Raw genomic sequence first — 18,143 nt, forward strand, 5'->3', positions numbered from 1 at the left:
CTCAATCTTTCCTAAGCCCTTTGTGAGGGTCCATTAGTCTGACAATCTCATTGTAGATTGCTGAACAAGAAAGACTCATCTACAACTTTACAATGATTCACTTCCTAATCAGTGTGACAAATAGATTAGGATGTGAAATGTAGTCAATAAGATTGCACTCATTCCTTTCCTTTTACTTAAACTGCTCATTAGACTGGCTGTAAGGATGGACTTTGAGATTGCGTAGATACACTGTGCTGAAGCAAGTTGTGGAAAAAAGTAGTAATATCCATTGTCCACTTTATCCTGTTATCAGAAACCTAAGCTCCAAAAAACAGGCAGGTGTCATGTTCCAACAAGTTGCAGTGTTGATAGCACTTGTCTTGAAGGCAGATTAAGGTCTTTGGATTTTTACGTTGAAGGAAAGCTGGTTATTGTTCCATTAACTTGCAAGAGATGTAACACAACCTGATGAAATCTAAACATTTAATAGCATTGATCTTGCAGAGGACATAGGGGTTTGTGTGTGTGTATGAGGTTTACTGTGATATATTTGGTTCCACTATGCCTCATTAACTAGAGCCCTTAAGTAAGTCCTTAACTAGAAGTATTCCATGCATCCCACATAATGTTTAAAAGACTCAGCTGCAAACCAGCAAAACTGCTGCTTGAGTCATGCATACAGGGCAGCATACAGGCTAACAGCCTTTATATACTATGTCAGACATATGGATCACCTATTTGAAGAACTGCATTTTTGTTAAACATGGCCTCAGCCTGCCTCAGATCCTCCCAGGGGAGGCTGGGGTGAAGCCAGGGCACATGTAATTAGAAGAGAGAGATGTTGCATCTCAAAGAGCAAAGATGGGGCAAGACAAGTCTGATGGTCCAGTCAAGTTCTAGTGGTAAGTCATATCCAGAGGGCAGAGACTTGAAGTGCTTTCTGTGGCCTCCAAATCTGCCTCTGAACCTCTTGGAGCATCAGGGCCAGAGAATGTGACACTACCATAATTTCAAGTGGGAGAATTATGCATATAAAGGCAGATATTTTGAAGCTAAACTAGCGTCGTCACTCCATATAATTCTGAAGATAATTTCGAATCCCAGCTGACCTCAAGTTGCAGACAGGGGCGTATAAGTAGGGACGGGGGGGGGGGGGCGGTCCACCCTGGGTGCCATCATGAGGTGGGGTGACATGCTGGCTGAATCCAAACCCCCTTTTGCACAAAAAAACGCTGGTGGGACCCATAGAATCCCGTTTGCCCTTTTAAGTGTCGCCCTTTTAAGTAGGCTCTGCCCCTAGAGGCCGCTCTCCTGAGCCGCGGAACCTCTTAGCGGCTTTGGAGGGCAGCGATTCCTCCATCCAGCCTTGCACACCTGTGCACCAAAGCAAGTGAGCGTGAGCTGGAGCTGCTGCGTTCCTTTGCCTCCCCTGTTCATTGGTGATTGGTGCTTTACTTTATATTCACTTGCTAAGTACTGAAGATCAATGAACACAAGGTGCAGCTGCTGTATAGGGTGACATTAACTAGCACAAGGTGGTTCTATCATTAGGCCAGGCATAGGCAAATTTGGCCCTCCAGATGTTTTGGGACTACAATTCCCATCATCCCTGACCACTGGTCCTGTTAGCTAGGAATTATGGGAGTTGTAGTTCCAAAACATCTGGAGGGCTGAGTTTGCCTATGCCTGCATTAGGCAGATAGGCTTGAAGCTGCTCTGTCTCCTTGCAGAGGAAGCAGTCCTAGGTTAGAAGTGAGTAGTTGCAAAGTAGCTTTCTGACATTTTTGAGTAAGACCTGTTTGTATAACTCCTGCTATTTCCATAGATGATATTTTTATTAAGGCTTAAGTGAATTGCTGAAACAGGTACACAGCCTAAAAGGGAAATACAAATATATGTATATATTGCCATTTTTAGGGCAACTTCCTGTTTGCTTTGAGCCTTAATTCAAATCTCTGAATAGTTATTCTAAAATTCAGTTTACATTGCTAGACATCATGTGAGAGGAGTTTTTCAAAACCAAAATTAATCAAGAGTTATCTTAGGTCCACTATGAGTCAAGCTCAGCTCTCTGGCTTGGCCATCTTGTCAATTGAATTGATTTTGATGATGTGATTTCAAAATTTGCAGAGAACAAAGTTTGGAAAAAAATGTTTTAAGTGCTTATGCTCACAATGTTAAGTAAATATACCAGAAAATAACACTTGCAACTGTAAGTACACTATCTTATTTTTCCTTCTTTTAATAATTTCAATGTGTGTGGGGGGGGGGGTGACAAGAAATTTCCTGCTCTGGGTATCACCTGACCTTGCTACGCCACTGGCTGCAGATAAAGCTATAAAGGACTGACAAGAGGGAGGGAGCCTCAGCAAAACCTACGCAGGAGAGTGTAACTGCTCCCTAAAGCAACCATTCTTTCACTTAGAGAAAGTAAAGAGATTGCAGATTACTATTCTGAATTAGAAGACCCTGACATGAGCAGTTAATGCGGTGAAGAAGGCACAGAGTGAAATGATAACAAGGGAGAAGAAAAAGAAACAAGTAGTGGCTGCCCATCTTAGCAACAATTCTTTTTATTAAATCAAGGAAATCAGTTCTCCTGCCATTGCCCTTCGCTTACCATGTATAACACTGCTTCTCTTGAATTTCACATATTGGTAGAAATGCTGGATTATATTGAGTAGGCCCTAGAGGGGAATGTGGGGTGAAAGACTCATCTGAATGAGTCATAGGATAATACAGCATGACTCTAAAGGAGCACAGACACAGCCATATTTTCACAAACCCATTTCTGCTGTATCGTGTAGCCCTTTGTAATTAATTTATATGCATTCAACAGCTTCCTTTGGTCAAACACTGCTGTTCCCTTTTTTGCCCAGAATGTTTGATGTGAAGCAAATAGCAGGTGTTCATGATGTGCATTTGCAGTTGTACATAATCTGTATGTGAGTAGCTAGAAGAATCCCAGACAGGAAATGGAAAAGTGGATAAAGGGGGGCACACAATCTCATGATGGGGACAATTTAAAGTCATCTTAAAATCGGAGCATTTGAGATGAGAGTTATGCATTTCAGTATAAAGCATTTACTTATAAATGTAAAGTGCGTGGAAATTATTTTATTATTTTTCATCTTGTCTTGGTCTATATGTAGAATAATGTGGTGAAATTATTTGAAAAACAGCAGTTGAAGGCTTTCATATTTCACATTTCAATGTGAGACAGAATATTACAGAGACTCAGAATTACTCAAGCGTATTTAGAGAGTTCAACAGGACCGGGTCCTAAAGGAATGGAGAGAGGGGGGAAATTGCCGTCAGCTGCACTCTGGGAGATGTTAGGAGACTTTATTCAGTTTATGTTGCCAGCAAAGGAAAGGCGGCAAGTGGCTAATCTGGCTGACAGGCTGGTGTGTTTCAAGTTGATCTAGAAAAGGAATAAATGGAGAAATAGTTGTTTTGTATCATAAGGGGCAATAATTTGGGGGGAAAGAAAAGGTAATTTACAGAGTTGGCTGCCATGAGATCCTATAGCAGAGGTGAGAGAGCAAGGGAACATGTTGGAAAGAAATTATGCAGAATGCACTAGGAATGTGAAAAGAGCAAAGGGCTAGTTTTATAGGGGTTTAACAGTCTCTGAATTCAGAATTTGCATAACAGGTTGAAATAAAGGCATATGTCTGCCTTTTAATACTGTATATTTGGAGTTACTTTCATGATTAGGTTATTTAGCTAATTCTAAAAGGAAAGTGCTGGTTGAAACTCTTACATATGTAAGAAACGTATGTTGAAACTCTTAAATATTTTTTCAAGTAGTCTGTGGGTTCTGAACCAGAATGAGGACGGAGCATATAAAAAGTGCCCCAACAAACATAAAAGTGGCATCATTATGTATTCTATTCCTGAACATAAGGGGAGAGTTCCCATCATCATGTAGTAACTCTCATGCATGAGAAGAAAATACAGTCTTACCTTGGAAGTCGAATGGAATCCGTTCCAGAGGTCTGTTTGACCTCCAAAACGTTTGTAAACCAAAGCGTGGCTTCTGATTGGCTGGAAGCTGCAGAAGCCCCATTGGACATTCAGCTTCCAAAAATACCGTATTGGCCCGAATATATGCCGGACCCGCTAATAAGCTGTACCTTTAAAATTCTTGGGGGGGGGGGGAGAAAAAGAGACAATGCCCGAATATAAGCCGCTCCCTTAAAATTGGGTTACAGGCTGAAAATTGCTGCAGTTGGTAGGATTGTAACTCTGAGCCAATTTAAGCCTTTGATCTTGCAAGCCCACAAAAAGTACCATACAATTGCTAAAATCGCAAATTGCTATTCAATCGCTACAATTCCGCAGACACTTATACCCACAAATTTACTTCATTTTCTACCTCTTTTTGCCTTTTATCACATTATCATAAAGATTCCAAATATGGTAAAAACTTAGAAAAATGCTGTTTTGATTAAAAAGGTCAGAATCAAATACACATTTATACATCACCCATGGTGGTTTTAATCTAGGAAACATGAACACCAGAAGAGTCCTGCTCAATTTCAGTAGAAAAATTATGGAGCAGAAATAGCACAGACCTAGTCATGTGTGTTCAGAAGTACCTCTAGGTTCAATGGAACTTACTTTCATATAAGTGTGTAGGAGTGCAGCCTAAGCAGTACAGTGGAACCTCAGGTTACATATGCTTCAGGTTACAGACGCTTCAGGTTACAGACTCCGCTAACCCAGAAATAGTACATCAGGTTAAGAACTTTGCTTCAGGATGAGAACAGAAATCGTGCTCCAGCAGCACGGCGGCAGCGGGAGGCCCCATTAGCTAAAGTAGTGCTTCAGGTTAAGAACAGTTTCAGTTTAAGAACGGACCTCGGGACGAATTAAGTACTTAACCCAAGGTACCACTGTTTATAAAATGCTCTCAAGTTTTGTTAAGACATGTGGTATCTAAAACCATGACATGGTACTACATGGGCATAGCCAGGGTTTTTGTTAGGGGGGCAGAACCACAGTTAGTTGAGTATTTTTATTGATTGGGAGGGCAGCTGCCTCCTGGCTACGCCCATTTTCTACTACAGTGGTGCCTCGCAAGACGAAAAGAATCCGTTCCGCGATTCTCTTCGTCTAGCGGTTTTTTCGTCTTGCGAAGCAAGACCATTGACGGCTTAGCGGATTAGCGCTATTAGCGGCTTAGCGGCTTAGCGGAGATTTCAACAGGCGTTGAAATTTAGCTCCTTTTAACTCAACTTTCCCAGTTCTTAGCTTCAAAAGTCTTTGCTTTAATCCTATTTACAAAACCGGAGGACGGACTTCCTTTTTGCGCCTTCCCGCTTCAGAGCCAAATTCAAGTTCGTTGTGCCGTTTTTATCAAGTTCTTACTCACGGGTTGTAGTTTAGAAGCCGAATTTTCAAAGGAAAAAGGTCAGCGCTCTCCGGCATCAGCTGTGCAGCTTCACTCCGCAGAAGTAGCGATTAACTCTCAGCACCGTCCTGTTCCGGAGCTCTTTTCCGAGCCCCTTTGCAAAACGGGGGGAGCGCAAAGGTGCCCGCCGAGTCCCACGGTCGCAGGCTTCACCCGCCTGCGGTTTTTGCGAGGGTCCCCGCTTCGCTGTAGCGGGTAGACCCGATTTCTGCGGAGCTTCCCCCTCTTACTCAGAAGGAGTCTGCCATTGCCGATGGCGCTGCCTCCAGAAGTCCCTGATAAGCCGCTTAACAGCTGATCGCTAAAAGCCGCTAAACCACTAATAGCGCTAATCCGCTAAGATGTCAATGGGCTTGCTTCGCAAGACAAAAAAACCGCTATACGAAGAGCCTCACGGAACAGATTAATTTCATCTTGCGAGGCACCACTGTATATGTAGGCTGTAGAAGCTGTGATATACTGCTAGTAGCAAGGTGCCGTTGCTGCTGACTTTGCGGCTGACTTCAGAACAGTACACTAACAGTAGGTGTCTGAGAATAGACAACACAAAGCCACTGTTTCCCATTTTGAAAGATTTAGGCACTAAAGAAGTGACAATTTCCCAGCCTTTCTCCCTCCCTTGCAATGCACCCACAGGGGGTTTGAAGATGCCTCTAACTGCCACCCCTTGAACAAGCCGGGGCACAACAGAGCTTCTGTCCTATTTATTTTTTTTCCCTTGGAAGAAGGGAGACAGAGAAAGGATAGAGAGGCCACATGCCCCAGGCTTGATACAGGCCAGGACTGGCGGGGAAGAGATGGGTGGGGAAGGAGCCGCCTCCAGCGGAGGATCCTCGCAGCCGTGGAGCCTTAGAGCCTGGCTTCTCCTCCCCTGGGGTTGTGTCTGCCTGCTTCCCTTGCTCCACACAGCAAACATTGTTTCCTCTGCCACCTCTTCCCTTAGACTGGCTAGGCGACCAGTCCTGTTCCTCCTTTCTGTCCATGGATTAATAGTACTCGATGACCTTGGGGACAAGGTGTGGGCAAGGTGTTTTGGTATTTGGAGATGCTTCTGCAAAACTCATTGTGGTGCTAAATGATGTTTGCAAAGCATTATGCTTTCTGGGCTATTTTGTCACCAATGGAACGCATTAAAATGATGTACGTATGCTGTGCCCTAGGGGCATTTAATCTCATGAGTTAATAATGTAATCCTACTATTACCTTAGTATAAATGCTCAGACACTAGAATACCTCTTCTGAATACATGCTTGTGTTTCCTTGAGCAGAATTTAACTCAGTGCATGATTTGTCAGTAGAATTTGTAAATGATCTAAGGATACTTAAAATTAGTATATGCTGATTTCTGAAGGGCTTATATATGGCCTGAGCTGTAATGCTAGGCTACGTAGAAAAGAAATCAGTTTGATGGCTCAACCATGCCTTTAATATTAACACATTTTTGAACACAAAAGCTCAAAGCATTGCTATTTCAGAATCTGAACCCCCAAAGTAATTGAAAAGGGCAGATTATTAAAATTACACCTCTGAAATACCTTTGATTCTTCATCAGATAATTTGTGTTTCTAAAATGATGTTTGCTTGATAACATATATTAGGTAAAATTATGGGGCTTTGCTTTAGATTGATAAAAAGTTAATATGAACTTTACAGTGCAATGGGAGGTTCATGGATCAAACATCAAATGTGCAATTAATCAAATGATGTGATCATAAAACAGGAAAATAATGGAAGATTTTCAGATTCCCCCTCATTCCGTTTTAATTCTTTAGCAATGCAGAGCTTTTCACTGGAACTAGGGGAACGCCATGGCCTTGCAGATAAAGAAGAAGCAGGCTGTGCTGGACAACTAAGCAAAATCAGCTATACTCCATCCCACAGTTAACCACCTCTCTGGTCATCCATATTCCTCTTAGAGAACTACTGAGAGAGGGGGGCAGTGTAAAAAGAGACCCTGGGCCATTTTTGAGGCTCTTATCAGGGCCATGTTAAGTATCGTGATTTAGTTTACTGAAATTGAGAGTCCTTAAATGCATTACTGCACAGCTTTCCAAACTTGTGTGACGACACGTTAGTGTGTCAATGCTGTGTGTAGGTGTGTCACACGAACGCTCCCTGCACTCCTCCCAGGGCTGGAAAGGGATTTGTTTAACCTCTGATTTGCTAGTAAAACTGAATTACTGTGTGACTAAAATGATGCATGTCTGAAAAGCATGTCACCGACATGAAAAGTTTGGAAAGCTATGCATTACTGTATGTTTAATTCTGGAATGTTCCCCAGTAATTCTTGTGTAATTGGTTAACTCTGGTCATATGGCAGGTTTCTTATTACAGTGTCCATTTTGTTGTGTGAGTTGTTGCTGTTTAGTCGTTTAGTTGTGTCCGACTCTTCATGACCCCATGGACCAGAGCACACCAGGCACTCCTGTCTTCCACTGCCTCCCAGAGTTTCCTCAAATTCATGTTGGTCACTTCTATAACACTGTCCAACCATCTCATCCTCTGTCATTCCTTTCTCCTTGTGCCCTCCATCTTTCCCAACATTAGGGTCTTTTCCAGAGAGTCTTCTCTTCTCATGAGGTGGCCAAAGTATTTGAGCCTCAGCTTCAGGAGCTGTCCTTCCAGTGAGCACTCGGGGTTGATTTCCTTCAGAATGGATAGGTTTGATCTTTTTGCAGTCCATGGGACTCTCCAGAGTCTCCTCCAGCACCACTTGTGTGAGTACTTGACTGTAATGGCTGCATTTCCAAGAAAACTGAAGAAGAGACAGTGTTAGATAACTCTCTCTCTAAACACAATGCAGGAGGAGTGGTAATGTTTCTGTGTGAATACATGTGACAGAAAGAAGTATAGAAGATGTTCTCCCAAAGAAGCAGTAAGAAGAAGTCTGCTGGAAGGAGAAAGTGGAAACCTCTCAGAAGCAGCTACATGGCCAAGCTGGGTCACGTGCAGAAGGTTGAGAGCAAGGACTGGAAAGAGAGAAAGACACAGTTAGTTTGAATGTTAAGGAAGAAGCTGTAATCTGTAACTAAGAAAAAACTGAGCCCATGCTTGGATAAGCATATGAATATAAATACTTTGCATATATTCTTACCTAGCTACATGTTCTGCAAGTAAAATCTTTTGAATATTTTAGCAAGTGTTTGGACATGGTTTTAATTTCAAGAAAAGAATCAGTATTGCACACGGTTTGGCTTCCTGGCTGCAATTTAGCTACTCTGCCAACAGGCCAGCCAACCCACAAGGCCAGGTGAGGTGGCTGCTTCAGGCAGCATAATTCACAGGGGTAGCAGATCCTGATGTAGATCTTTATCCCACCCCCTTGTTCCTGATGTAGATCTTCACTCACCCTTTCTTCCCTGGCTGGGGGAGACATCATTTTGTGGTTCACCCCAAGTGTTAATATGTCTTGGGCCAGCCCTGGTTCTCTCTCACACAAAATACTGAACTTTATATATGTGCTTCTTCCTTTGCTGCATGCTGCCCAACAAGGCAGTTAAACCTTTCCCCTATAGCAACTCTTGCTGCTTTGCTTATGACAAGGTGAACTATGCTGAGTACTTGCCAATTTACTATCACCAGGTGACAGTCTTCCTGTGGAATACCCTGAGATATGTCAGAACTTTATGAATTGACAGTTCTTAGTTCAGCTGTCTGACAGCAGAGCTTTTGAACGAATTCCTGTTGGCCAAACCATTGATTTAAGACTAAACAAAGACACACAGATATCAAAGTTCAGCCGAAGTACAGCAAAATCCAGCCTAAAATTGGATGCTGTGAAGAGATACTAGTCATCACAGGACAACACAGGAGTGGTTTCCATAGTCAAATAAGAAAAACAGGGCAGAATAATTTATCAGATCTAACCTATGCCCTTCATGAAATCTACAAGATTATTAGCAATAACTTCAGCTGGTTTTTCTCTTTTTGAGCCTTTCTCCAGAGTGAAGTGGTGGAGATACTTGGCTCACAGTGATCTGCACACAGAATACTGCTGTTCTGTGATGATACTGGGGAACTGCTGAACTGAATTGCCTGCTTTCAGCCACAGTCAATTTCACCCTTATGACAAAGATAATCCAATTCCTGGTCCAGGGATTTCATAATTTTTTCTTGAGCTCTCTTGACTTAATTGTGATCAACTACCAGTCTCTTCTTCAGTGATCAAGTCAGCATCCATAAAGCTGGCAGTGGTGATGGCAGCTGTGGCAAGCAGGCCAACACCTTATCTGATGCTCTGCATAGCAACTTTATGTACTTATACTGTATTGTACTCTATTTTTCTTAGAAGTGGAAGGCGCACTTGGTTTTCCTAACGTCAGTTCATAACTTCCATCTTGGTCATCAGCTGTTGGGGGGGGGGGGGTTATCATCAGCAGAGAAAATAATTGCATTTGATGCAACCTGCTTACTTCTCTGCTTATATTCAGCAAGCCTTCTCCTCTTACCACTTCCGCGTTTTGGCATATTTGTTATGCTCAGGCATATACAATATAACTAAAAGTACTTGACAATAATTTTTAATGATTTTTCTGCAATTTTACACACATTTTTTCACACTTTTTTAATAAGACAAGTTTAAAATTATTGAGAATTCCACAAAAATGCAAAATAGCCAATATTTTTATGTGGTTATTTACCAAGTAAAACTAAATTGCATTAATTTAACCAAAACATATTTTAAATTCCCAAGTCATGTTAAAACATTTAACACCCCTAATTTTTGAAATTTGAAAAATTCAACACACCCTAATCCCTTAATGTTGCTACCGTGGGGGGGGCGACTCTTAATGCTTTTTTCTACAAATTTTCCCTTTCATTTTGTCTCCCCCCCATCTTTCCTTCAATATAAGCACAGCTGTCATCACTTTTTTCTTCGCAGGATTACTGTGTTTGCACACAGAGTGTTTATCTTTTAATGCTCCTTCCTCATGTTAAGTTTCCTTTTCTAACTTGAAACAATTCTGGTCTTTGAACTTCTCTAAGCAGAGAAACCTTATCCATAGTTTTCTAACTGTCTGTGTATCATTTCCTTATTTATTTAGTGTTTTAATCTTTATACATTTTACAAATTTGTTCTTCATCATTCTCATTCCGTCTCTCTCTCTCTCTCTCTCTCTCTCTCTCTCTCTCTCTCTCTCTCTCTCTCTCTCCCCTTTGCAGGTTTCTGTTCTTCGTTATGCAATATTTCCTACCATATTTACTCTGCTATAGTTTCTCCCTCAGTCTGTGGCTCAGTCTGTATCTCCACATAAGAACATGAGGAGAGCCTGCAGGATCTGTCCAATGGCCCGTTCTGCTCAGCATCTTGTTCTCACAGTGACCAACTAGATGACTTTTCAAAACCAGGAAGCCAGATCTGAGCATAAGAGCACTCTCCCTTCTGTGGTTTCCAGCCACTGGTATTCAGAAACCTCATTGCCTCCAGCTAGCAGCTATGATAGCCTTAGCCTCCATGAATTTGTCTAAGCCTCTTTTAAAGCCAATATTGGACAGAATCTACATTGCTTATGGACAATTACCTGCAGTTGTTCACACTATTTTTTTCAGTTGTCAGTGACTGTCTCCAATTAACACTCTCCTCACTCCTCTCTCTGCCCATGAAATACCTTAAGGATGAGTAGAATTCTCACTTCTTTTGCATTACATTCTGTTTTTCTCTTTTCCCCAACCTGTTTTTTTAATTAATCTCTTCTTCTTTGATTGATTGATTTCTTCTTTAATTGCTTTCTTTCTTCTTTGCTTATTTTATCAACACGCAGATCTTTTTTCTTCAGACATTCACAGTTTTGCTTCCTACTTCCAAGGTATTCAACAGGTATTTATTTTTGTCTTTTATTTGGCCTCCCCACACAGTAAACACTTTACTAGCTGGTGGAATAATGTTTTGCAAAATATACTTGAACATGTGTATTCTGGATTTTTTTTGTTTGTGTTTAGTGTTTTTTCTTTTTGTCCCTGGATTTTGCTAGCCATACATAATTACCTGAAGCAATGGAAGCATTCCATAGAAAACAGAAGGGACTCCCCTGCCAAAATGCTATCAACATGTATACATCAAGTCATAGTGGGGATGGATCCTTGCCAAGAATAGGTGATTCCAAACACTCCCAACTGCCTGGCTATAAACAAAATAGTTTTTTGTTTTATTTGGGTTAAATCTCATTGTCAGAGGTCACTTCCAGATTCCGTCTTTATTGAGTATCTGATCCTATTTGTGTACGTGGTCATCAGGTGCACCAGGTTCTGCCCAACATGGGAGCGCAGTGTGCATGTGATGTCACAGTGGGAGGAGGCCCAGTGGGGCCTAGTGGCAGCCTGGGAGGTGCTTGACGGGACCCACCTAGCTGCAGAATATTGAGGGGGGGCCTCATCCTCCATGGCCCTGCATAGATGGCACACCTAGTGGTCATTATATGATGCTATGCCAAGTAGGGCTGGATGATATATTGGGAAATTGTCTGAAACCAGTATGGCGTTCAGATCACAGTACCAATTTCAGGCATTTTGAGCTGGCAATACATGGTGATGGCCCCGAAGCCATAATGTATTCCTAGCTCAAGTTGCTTGTGGACAGGTGCAAAGGTGCAGGCAGGCAGACGGAGCCCGAGAAGATGCTTGGCTGGAACCTTTTGAGGCTCCACCTGCCTGCCTGCCTCCACCTGAGCGGTCAGGGGAGGAAAAGGGAGTCCGCCCAGGTGGAAGCAGGCAGGTGTACAGAGACTGAGAAGGTTCTGGCTGTGCACCTTCTTGGGCTCCGTCTACATGCCTGCCTGCACTTTTGAGGAAGCTCCTGTGCCCCTCTGACTTATATGAGTCGGAGCAGTAGGGGGGGGGGCTCGCTTCCCACTCCCCAGCTGAGCAGTTTAAGTAAGCCCCACCCCTCCCTCTTGTGTGAGCTAGAGCAGTATGGAGGCTTGCTCAGCTGTAGGTCTGAGTAATGTTTCTCAGCTGCTTTTTCGTCCCCTAAGGTGGGGAGAAACAAACATCTGAGATACATTCCAGACATTGTGATATATTAGCATATTGTGATATTTAGCTGTTAATATATCACAATGTTGAAAACCATATATTGCCCACTTTCCAATGCATTCATTCACTTCACTTATTTACTAAATAAATAAGTAACTCCAAGCTTTTGGGGAAGCAGGTTTGTTGTGTGAGAGTTCCAAATCAACTTAAATGTGTGGCCTGAACTTGCCAATATGTGATTTAATCAGACTTCAAAATAGCAACAGCCTGAAAGTGATGTGTTTCTCTTGTAGGACTTCAAAGGCCACCTCTCTATGGTTTTCAAAGCAGCAACCACGTCAGTGGTTGGTGAGTTGAGGCAAGAATGCTATGTTGCTACACTACATTGCTAGTGCAACAAAGAGGTCTGGATTTGGTCCATTGCTGAATCATGTGATGGCAGCAGTGCTGGTTCAGGATCAAACAGATCCTTTGCCAGGCAAACACTGAGATGCTGTGGCGGAGGCTGGCAGAACAAGGCTTGTTGGATATCCAACAAGCCTTGTTCTGCCAGCCTCCGCCACACCATCTCAGTGTTTGCCTCAACCGAACCTTTCCACTCTGGTGGATTGGGGTTTTGGATTGCAGCCTTGGTATATTGTAAGCCTTTATTTCCTAAGAGCGAGTTGATGACTCAAGGGGACTGCTTTGCTTTAGGAAAGATTGCATCTTATTCTGTTTCTCTTTTTTTTCTTTTAATGTCCCTTTTAATGTTAACTTGTGACAATTCTTATCCACTAGAAGAGTGTTTATAAAATACTGCATTGAATACAAAAGCGATCTCTGAGATGACAAGACTGAAAATAATGTATTTTAAACAATTATTTAGATTTCAATCTGGCTTGGCTTTGATTTCTAGACATTCAGGAAATAGAAATATAGAACTTTTGGAATTGAACTGAATGAGAAAATGTGCACAATTACTCCTACAGCTAAGTGTGACATTATGAAATGTTTAAATGTGAAGAAGCCTTGTTTTTGCAGCCTCTCATTTTCTCCAGAAATGAAAATCTGTATAATCAATTACTCCATATATTTTCTTCTTCAGGGCGTATGAGCTTCAAACTATTGATATTTCAAAAATGAAAACACTTTTTAAAAAAACACTTTAAAAATATCACCTATTAGAGAAATGTGTGCATACATCCATACAATATTCATAGGAAACTACTGACATTACTAGAAAATAGCTGCTAAGACTAAAACCCACAGACACTTATTATATTCAACTTAGTTACTCTGTGGACTCAGTGCAAATTTAAGACACATTTTATAAATTGAAGACAGTGATTCTCTGCTTTAGCTCCACCTATATAATCAGTGCAATTACAAAAAAAACACAACAAATTTAAAACTATGGTAACCCAGCACACGGCGAAACTCACTTAAAAATCAAAAAGAAGCAGTTCCCCAACACTAATCCCATATGACTTTGAACACATACAGTTGGCTAATTTTTTGCAACTTTCTTTACTAATTTATACCCAGCTGGGAATAAATTTATTTTGATTATCAGCATTTTATCAGCTTTGCTCAAATATTAGGAATTGTAGAAAATAAGACAAGATAACATACGGGCCAACACTTGCCAAAACAGACTGGTTTTGGCTACATTTAAGTACTGTGGAGCAGTATGTAGGTTTTAAATTTTTGGCTAGTATGTTATTACTAGGGGCTGCATCATTGCCCACTTTGCTCCCCATGCCCCCATTATTCCCCCTACATTTACCCCCTAGAGCATGGAGGTCTAACATCTCAGACCAAGTGGGCCATAAAAGTACTTTGATACAAAACCTGTGATCTGTGCACTGAATTAAATTCCCATATTCTAAATTAAAGAGTTCACAATATAGTTAATATTATTTAAAACACACAATTAATATATTTAATTGAAAATGTAATTAAACTAATTATATTTAAAATATTTATTTTAAAAAATAATACACAAACATATGTATGCACTTTTGTTAACAACATAGACACTGAATCCCTGTCAGGATAAAAAGGAGGGGCTTTAAGAATTGTAACAGTGATATCATTATCATCATTATTATTTTAGAAGGCTTCTAGCAAAAATGATTCACGCCTCCTGTGAAGCCGGTAAATAAATGCAGCCCAAGAAGAAGAGTGCACGGGGGGGGGGGGGGGAGAGTGGCTCCCGGAGCCCCCGCCTGGCCTTAGCAGGTAGGAGTGGCCTGGTGGCAGAAGGTGCCACTGGACTGAGAGCTCGTAGGGCGAAGTGAGGGGCTTGTTCAGCAGGGAGAGGCGGCCAGCTGTGTTGGGGTGGGAAGAGAGGAGGAGGAGGAGGCACTACTGTAGCAGCAGCAGTGGAGGAGGAGGAGGAGGAGCAGGGCAGACTACATGGCTGCTGAGGCAGGTGGTGCTCAGCTCCACTCTGCCAGGTGAGCAAGTGAGCAACAGTCTACCTCTGCTGTTGTGAGTGGCACACGGGAGGCAGCTCCAGAGCAGCCGTACCTCCACTGCCACCATTGGGGGATCAAAGCAGTGCAACACGGACTCCCTTCCTTGGAGTTGGCCATGGAGGATCTCCACAAGGACACTGCAGGACAGCATGGCCTGCAGGCCCCCCTTCCCTTGTCCACCAGGGGCTGCCAAAAAAGGTCTCCCCACCCCATGCAACTTCTAAACTCACTTTTCACTTTCCCGACCACATTTCTGAAGCCACTTTTCTTTTCTGCATCCTTGCTTTGTGACCCTGTTTTCACCTTAAGCCCCATGTCTATAGTTGACCCCCTCATTTTGTTCAACCTCCCTTGCACATAGACCACACCCATTGTAACTTCCCGCATCTCCCACACCCACCAAGCACTTTTTCCATCTTCCACCCAACTTTGAAGCCATCATCCCCTCCTAGTCTTCAGATCCTTTCACCCCCTTGCTTTCATCTTTAACCCCATTCCCAAGCCTGCTATTCCCTTCTCTTTTTGCAACCTCCTTTGCTCTCCCATTTTCACCTTTATTTCCTTTCCCCGCCTCCTTACTTTTCACAACTCTCCATTGCGCACAGATAACCCCGTTCCCACCTCTCTCCTGTTCTGCAGCCTTCTTTGCACTCACAACTGATGCTAATATATGCTACTGTATCTTTAAGATGAATAGGATTTTAAGAGCAAGGCTGTTAGTTTATTAAGTTAGAGAATGTTAGTTTAAGTTGATGGATGTTGTACACATGTGGGTGTTTGCTTGCTAATAAAATATCTTTTCTAAATTACTGCACTGAATTTGGAACTTCATGCTGAAGATAACGCATGGTACCAGGAGTGAAATTCAGGATTGTGGGAAGGTGCTATAGAATATTTGAGGGCTCTTTATCTCTCTCACATAAGGAAGCTAAGGATTGGAAGAGTTTCTCAGTACTCAAACTGGTAGAAGTTTGAGAAAAGCAAAGGTGGAGGGACACAGATGAAAAAAAAAAGTTTTTTTAAAAATGGCGCACAGGACTTGTTCAAATTGGTTTGGTTTTTTTAAAAAAAACAAGCAGAAATAGCAGAGATGGGTATAACACAGAAGCTAACACCAAAAAGCTCAACGCAACAGAGCCTTTCCTAATTCAATTCTTGCAATCGTTAGTCTACTCAAATCTCTATGGCATGAGGAAGAATTTATGGGAGCTGAAGGGATGTGTGCATGTAGGAGCCACTGCCAGTTGTGCACGGTGGCCTCTGTATTCTAAGTGATGCTGCAGGCAGTTGACATACTTGAAAGAAGGCCTCTCATGTTCAGATTACACAGGACACATAAGTAATCAGTAGTGTTTATTATTTTGTAGGAAATACTGGAAAAATCAAATGTGCTTTTGTCCTTTGCTTCTGTGTGTTGGTTTTCTCAACCCTGGATGAACTCTGCTTGCAGCTTCTATTGCCGACCTTAAAAAGTCACCCTGCACAAGGGTTGCAAAATCCTGGAAATCCAAACTGGGATATTTACAGGAAAGGTCGATAGGTTTGCAGAATAAAGTGCAGTAAATTTCCTGTAAATATACCATATGTCAGCTACTCCGTAAGCCTCAGAACTTCCTATGACAGAAGTTAAAAAACCCCCACCATGAAACATTTGTATTGCAATGTGATTCAGAGATGCATTTCTTAGATATAATGTGAAAAGAACAAGTTAGCAACTGTTCTGTGCTACACTTTATAGAAAATAATCTATAGTGGTTTTGATGTGCTGTATGTGGGTGGTGATTATATTTCTTTTTTAAAATGAGAGACTATTGTTATTTTGATTATATGTTCTGTTTTGTTTTCTCTGCTGTCATCAATATCTAATCTTGTAACATATACCAAAAGGTTTCATTGTGGCTATGGTAATATTCCATTCAAAAGAAAGAGAACAAAAAATAGGTAGCAATTCACTTCAGAAGTGATTGTTTATCAAACTTCAAGCACAGCTGAATGTTCAGAAGCATTTTTAAAATAAAACATTTTCCAGGAAAATAAAGAGCTGAACAATGAGCAACAGGTTAAATTACAACAGGTAACTTAAAAGGGATGCCAAACAAAAGATGATCAAGGTTCCAGGTCATGTTTTCAAACTAAGTTACTTATTGTCAGAAACTTATTGAAGATTCTGAATTCCACAGAAAGGACTTGCAGATCTGAGTAGGCTATGTATAATTGGGATACAATAAATACATAGAATATTTCACAAAATCATTATTTTTAAACAGACATTCATGTATCGTTTGCTATGTAGTTGACTCTCAACTTAAATGGGATTTACAGTCTGGGGATAGCATGTAAAACCAAAGCCGCATATAGTCAAAACACTCACTCTCTGCACCTCTGAATGCTCTTCCGAGGTGAGTGTAGTGGTGGCTGAGATTGTGTATGGTTCCCCACCCCCAATGGAAGCCAGCCCCCTTTGATTGATTGATTGATTGATTGATTGATTGATTGGGAGGTAAGCAAATTAAGTACATAAGTTACGAGTAGACTGCATTCATTCTTTCTCTGTCATGATCTTGTGCATGTAATAACAGAAAAACCACCCTGCGTTCTTAACAACTGTATAGCTTGAAAGCCTGTTTTAAGAGTATTTAAGGCACTGTGCTCTCTCCACACACTTACTTTTAAGAAAAGTAGTACATCAACCTGAATTTTGCACCAAGAAATGTATTCAGCTCCTTTTTTGGAACAAACAACTGCAGATTTTATATATTTATTTAGGATAAGCATGGTGTTGTTTTGGTATTTACCACATGTTTTCCTTATTGACAGGTGGAATGGATAGAACAGCAGGTTGTAAAAATAAGGACAAAGAGGGATTACAAACCTGGTGGCATCCAACCCGTGTATTTTAATGATCCCAAATGGCAAAGTATGTGGTACATGGTAAGTTCATATAGGCTATTTCTTGACTAAAATGTTTCATGGTAAACAAAATAGAATGCCATAACTTTGTTTTATGTGAAGCAATAAAGGTTATGAAACTTGATCATATGAGCTGTTACCAATTCAGGATCTGTGTTTAGAATTCCAATACGTTAGGTTTTATCATGGTAGAGGGAGACGTGAACCTGTGTTAGCAGAGAGAAATTCTTTTCTTGAAGGATGTTGCATTTATCTTTAATTAAAGCTATAATTTCTTGAGAAGAAGCATAGATCCCAGAGTGATGATATGGTACTTTTGTGGTTTTCTGACCAACATTAGTGCAAGCTTCTTCCTTTCTCCCCAAATTGGATTACAGCAATGCAATTTATATGGAGCA

At 41.4% G+C, this 18,143-nt stretch overlaps 1 protein-coding gene across 4 annotated transcripts in view; it reads left to right on the top strand.

Moving 5' to 3' along the window:
- Positions 1-18,143, top strand: part of PCSK5 (proprotein convertase subtilisin/kexin type 5) — a 161,271-nt gene that overhangs the window by 25,493 nt on the left and 117,635 nt on the right. For all 4 annotated transcript variants that reach the window (XM_079996045.1, XM_079996047.1, XM_079996048.1 and 1 more), the window contains exon 3: positions 17,653-17,766. In XM_079996045.1, the coding sequence (XP_079852171.1) occupies positions 17,653-17,766 (114 nt within the window). The remainder of the gene's footprint in view (positions 1-17,652; positions 17,767-18,143) is intronic.

Source organism: Podarcis cretensis (assembly GCF_951804945.1).
Source record: "Podarcis cretensis genome assembly, chromosome: 11".
Classification (NCBI taxonomy): domain Eukaryota; kingdom Metazoa; phylum Chordata; class Lepidosauria; order Squamata; family Lacertidae; genus Podarcis; species Podarcis cretensis.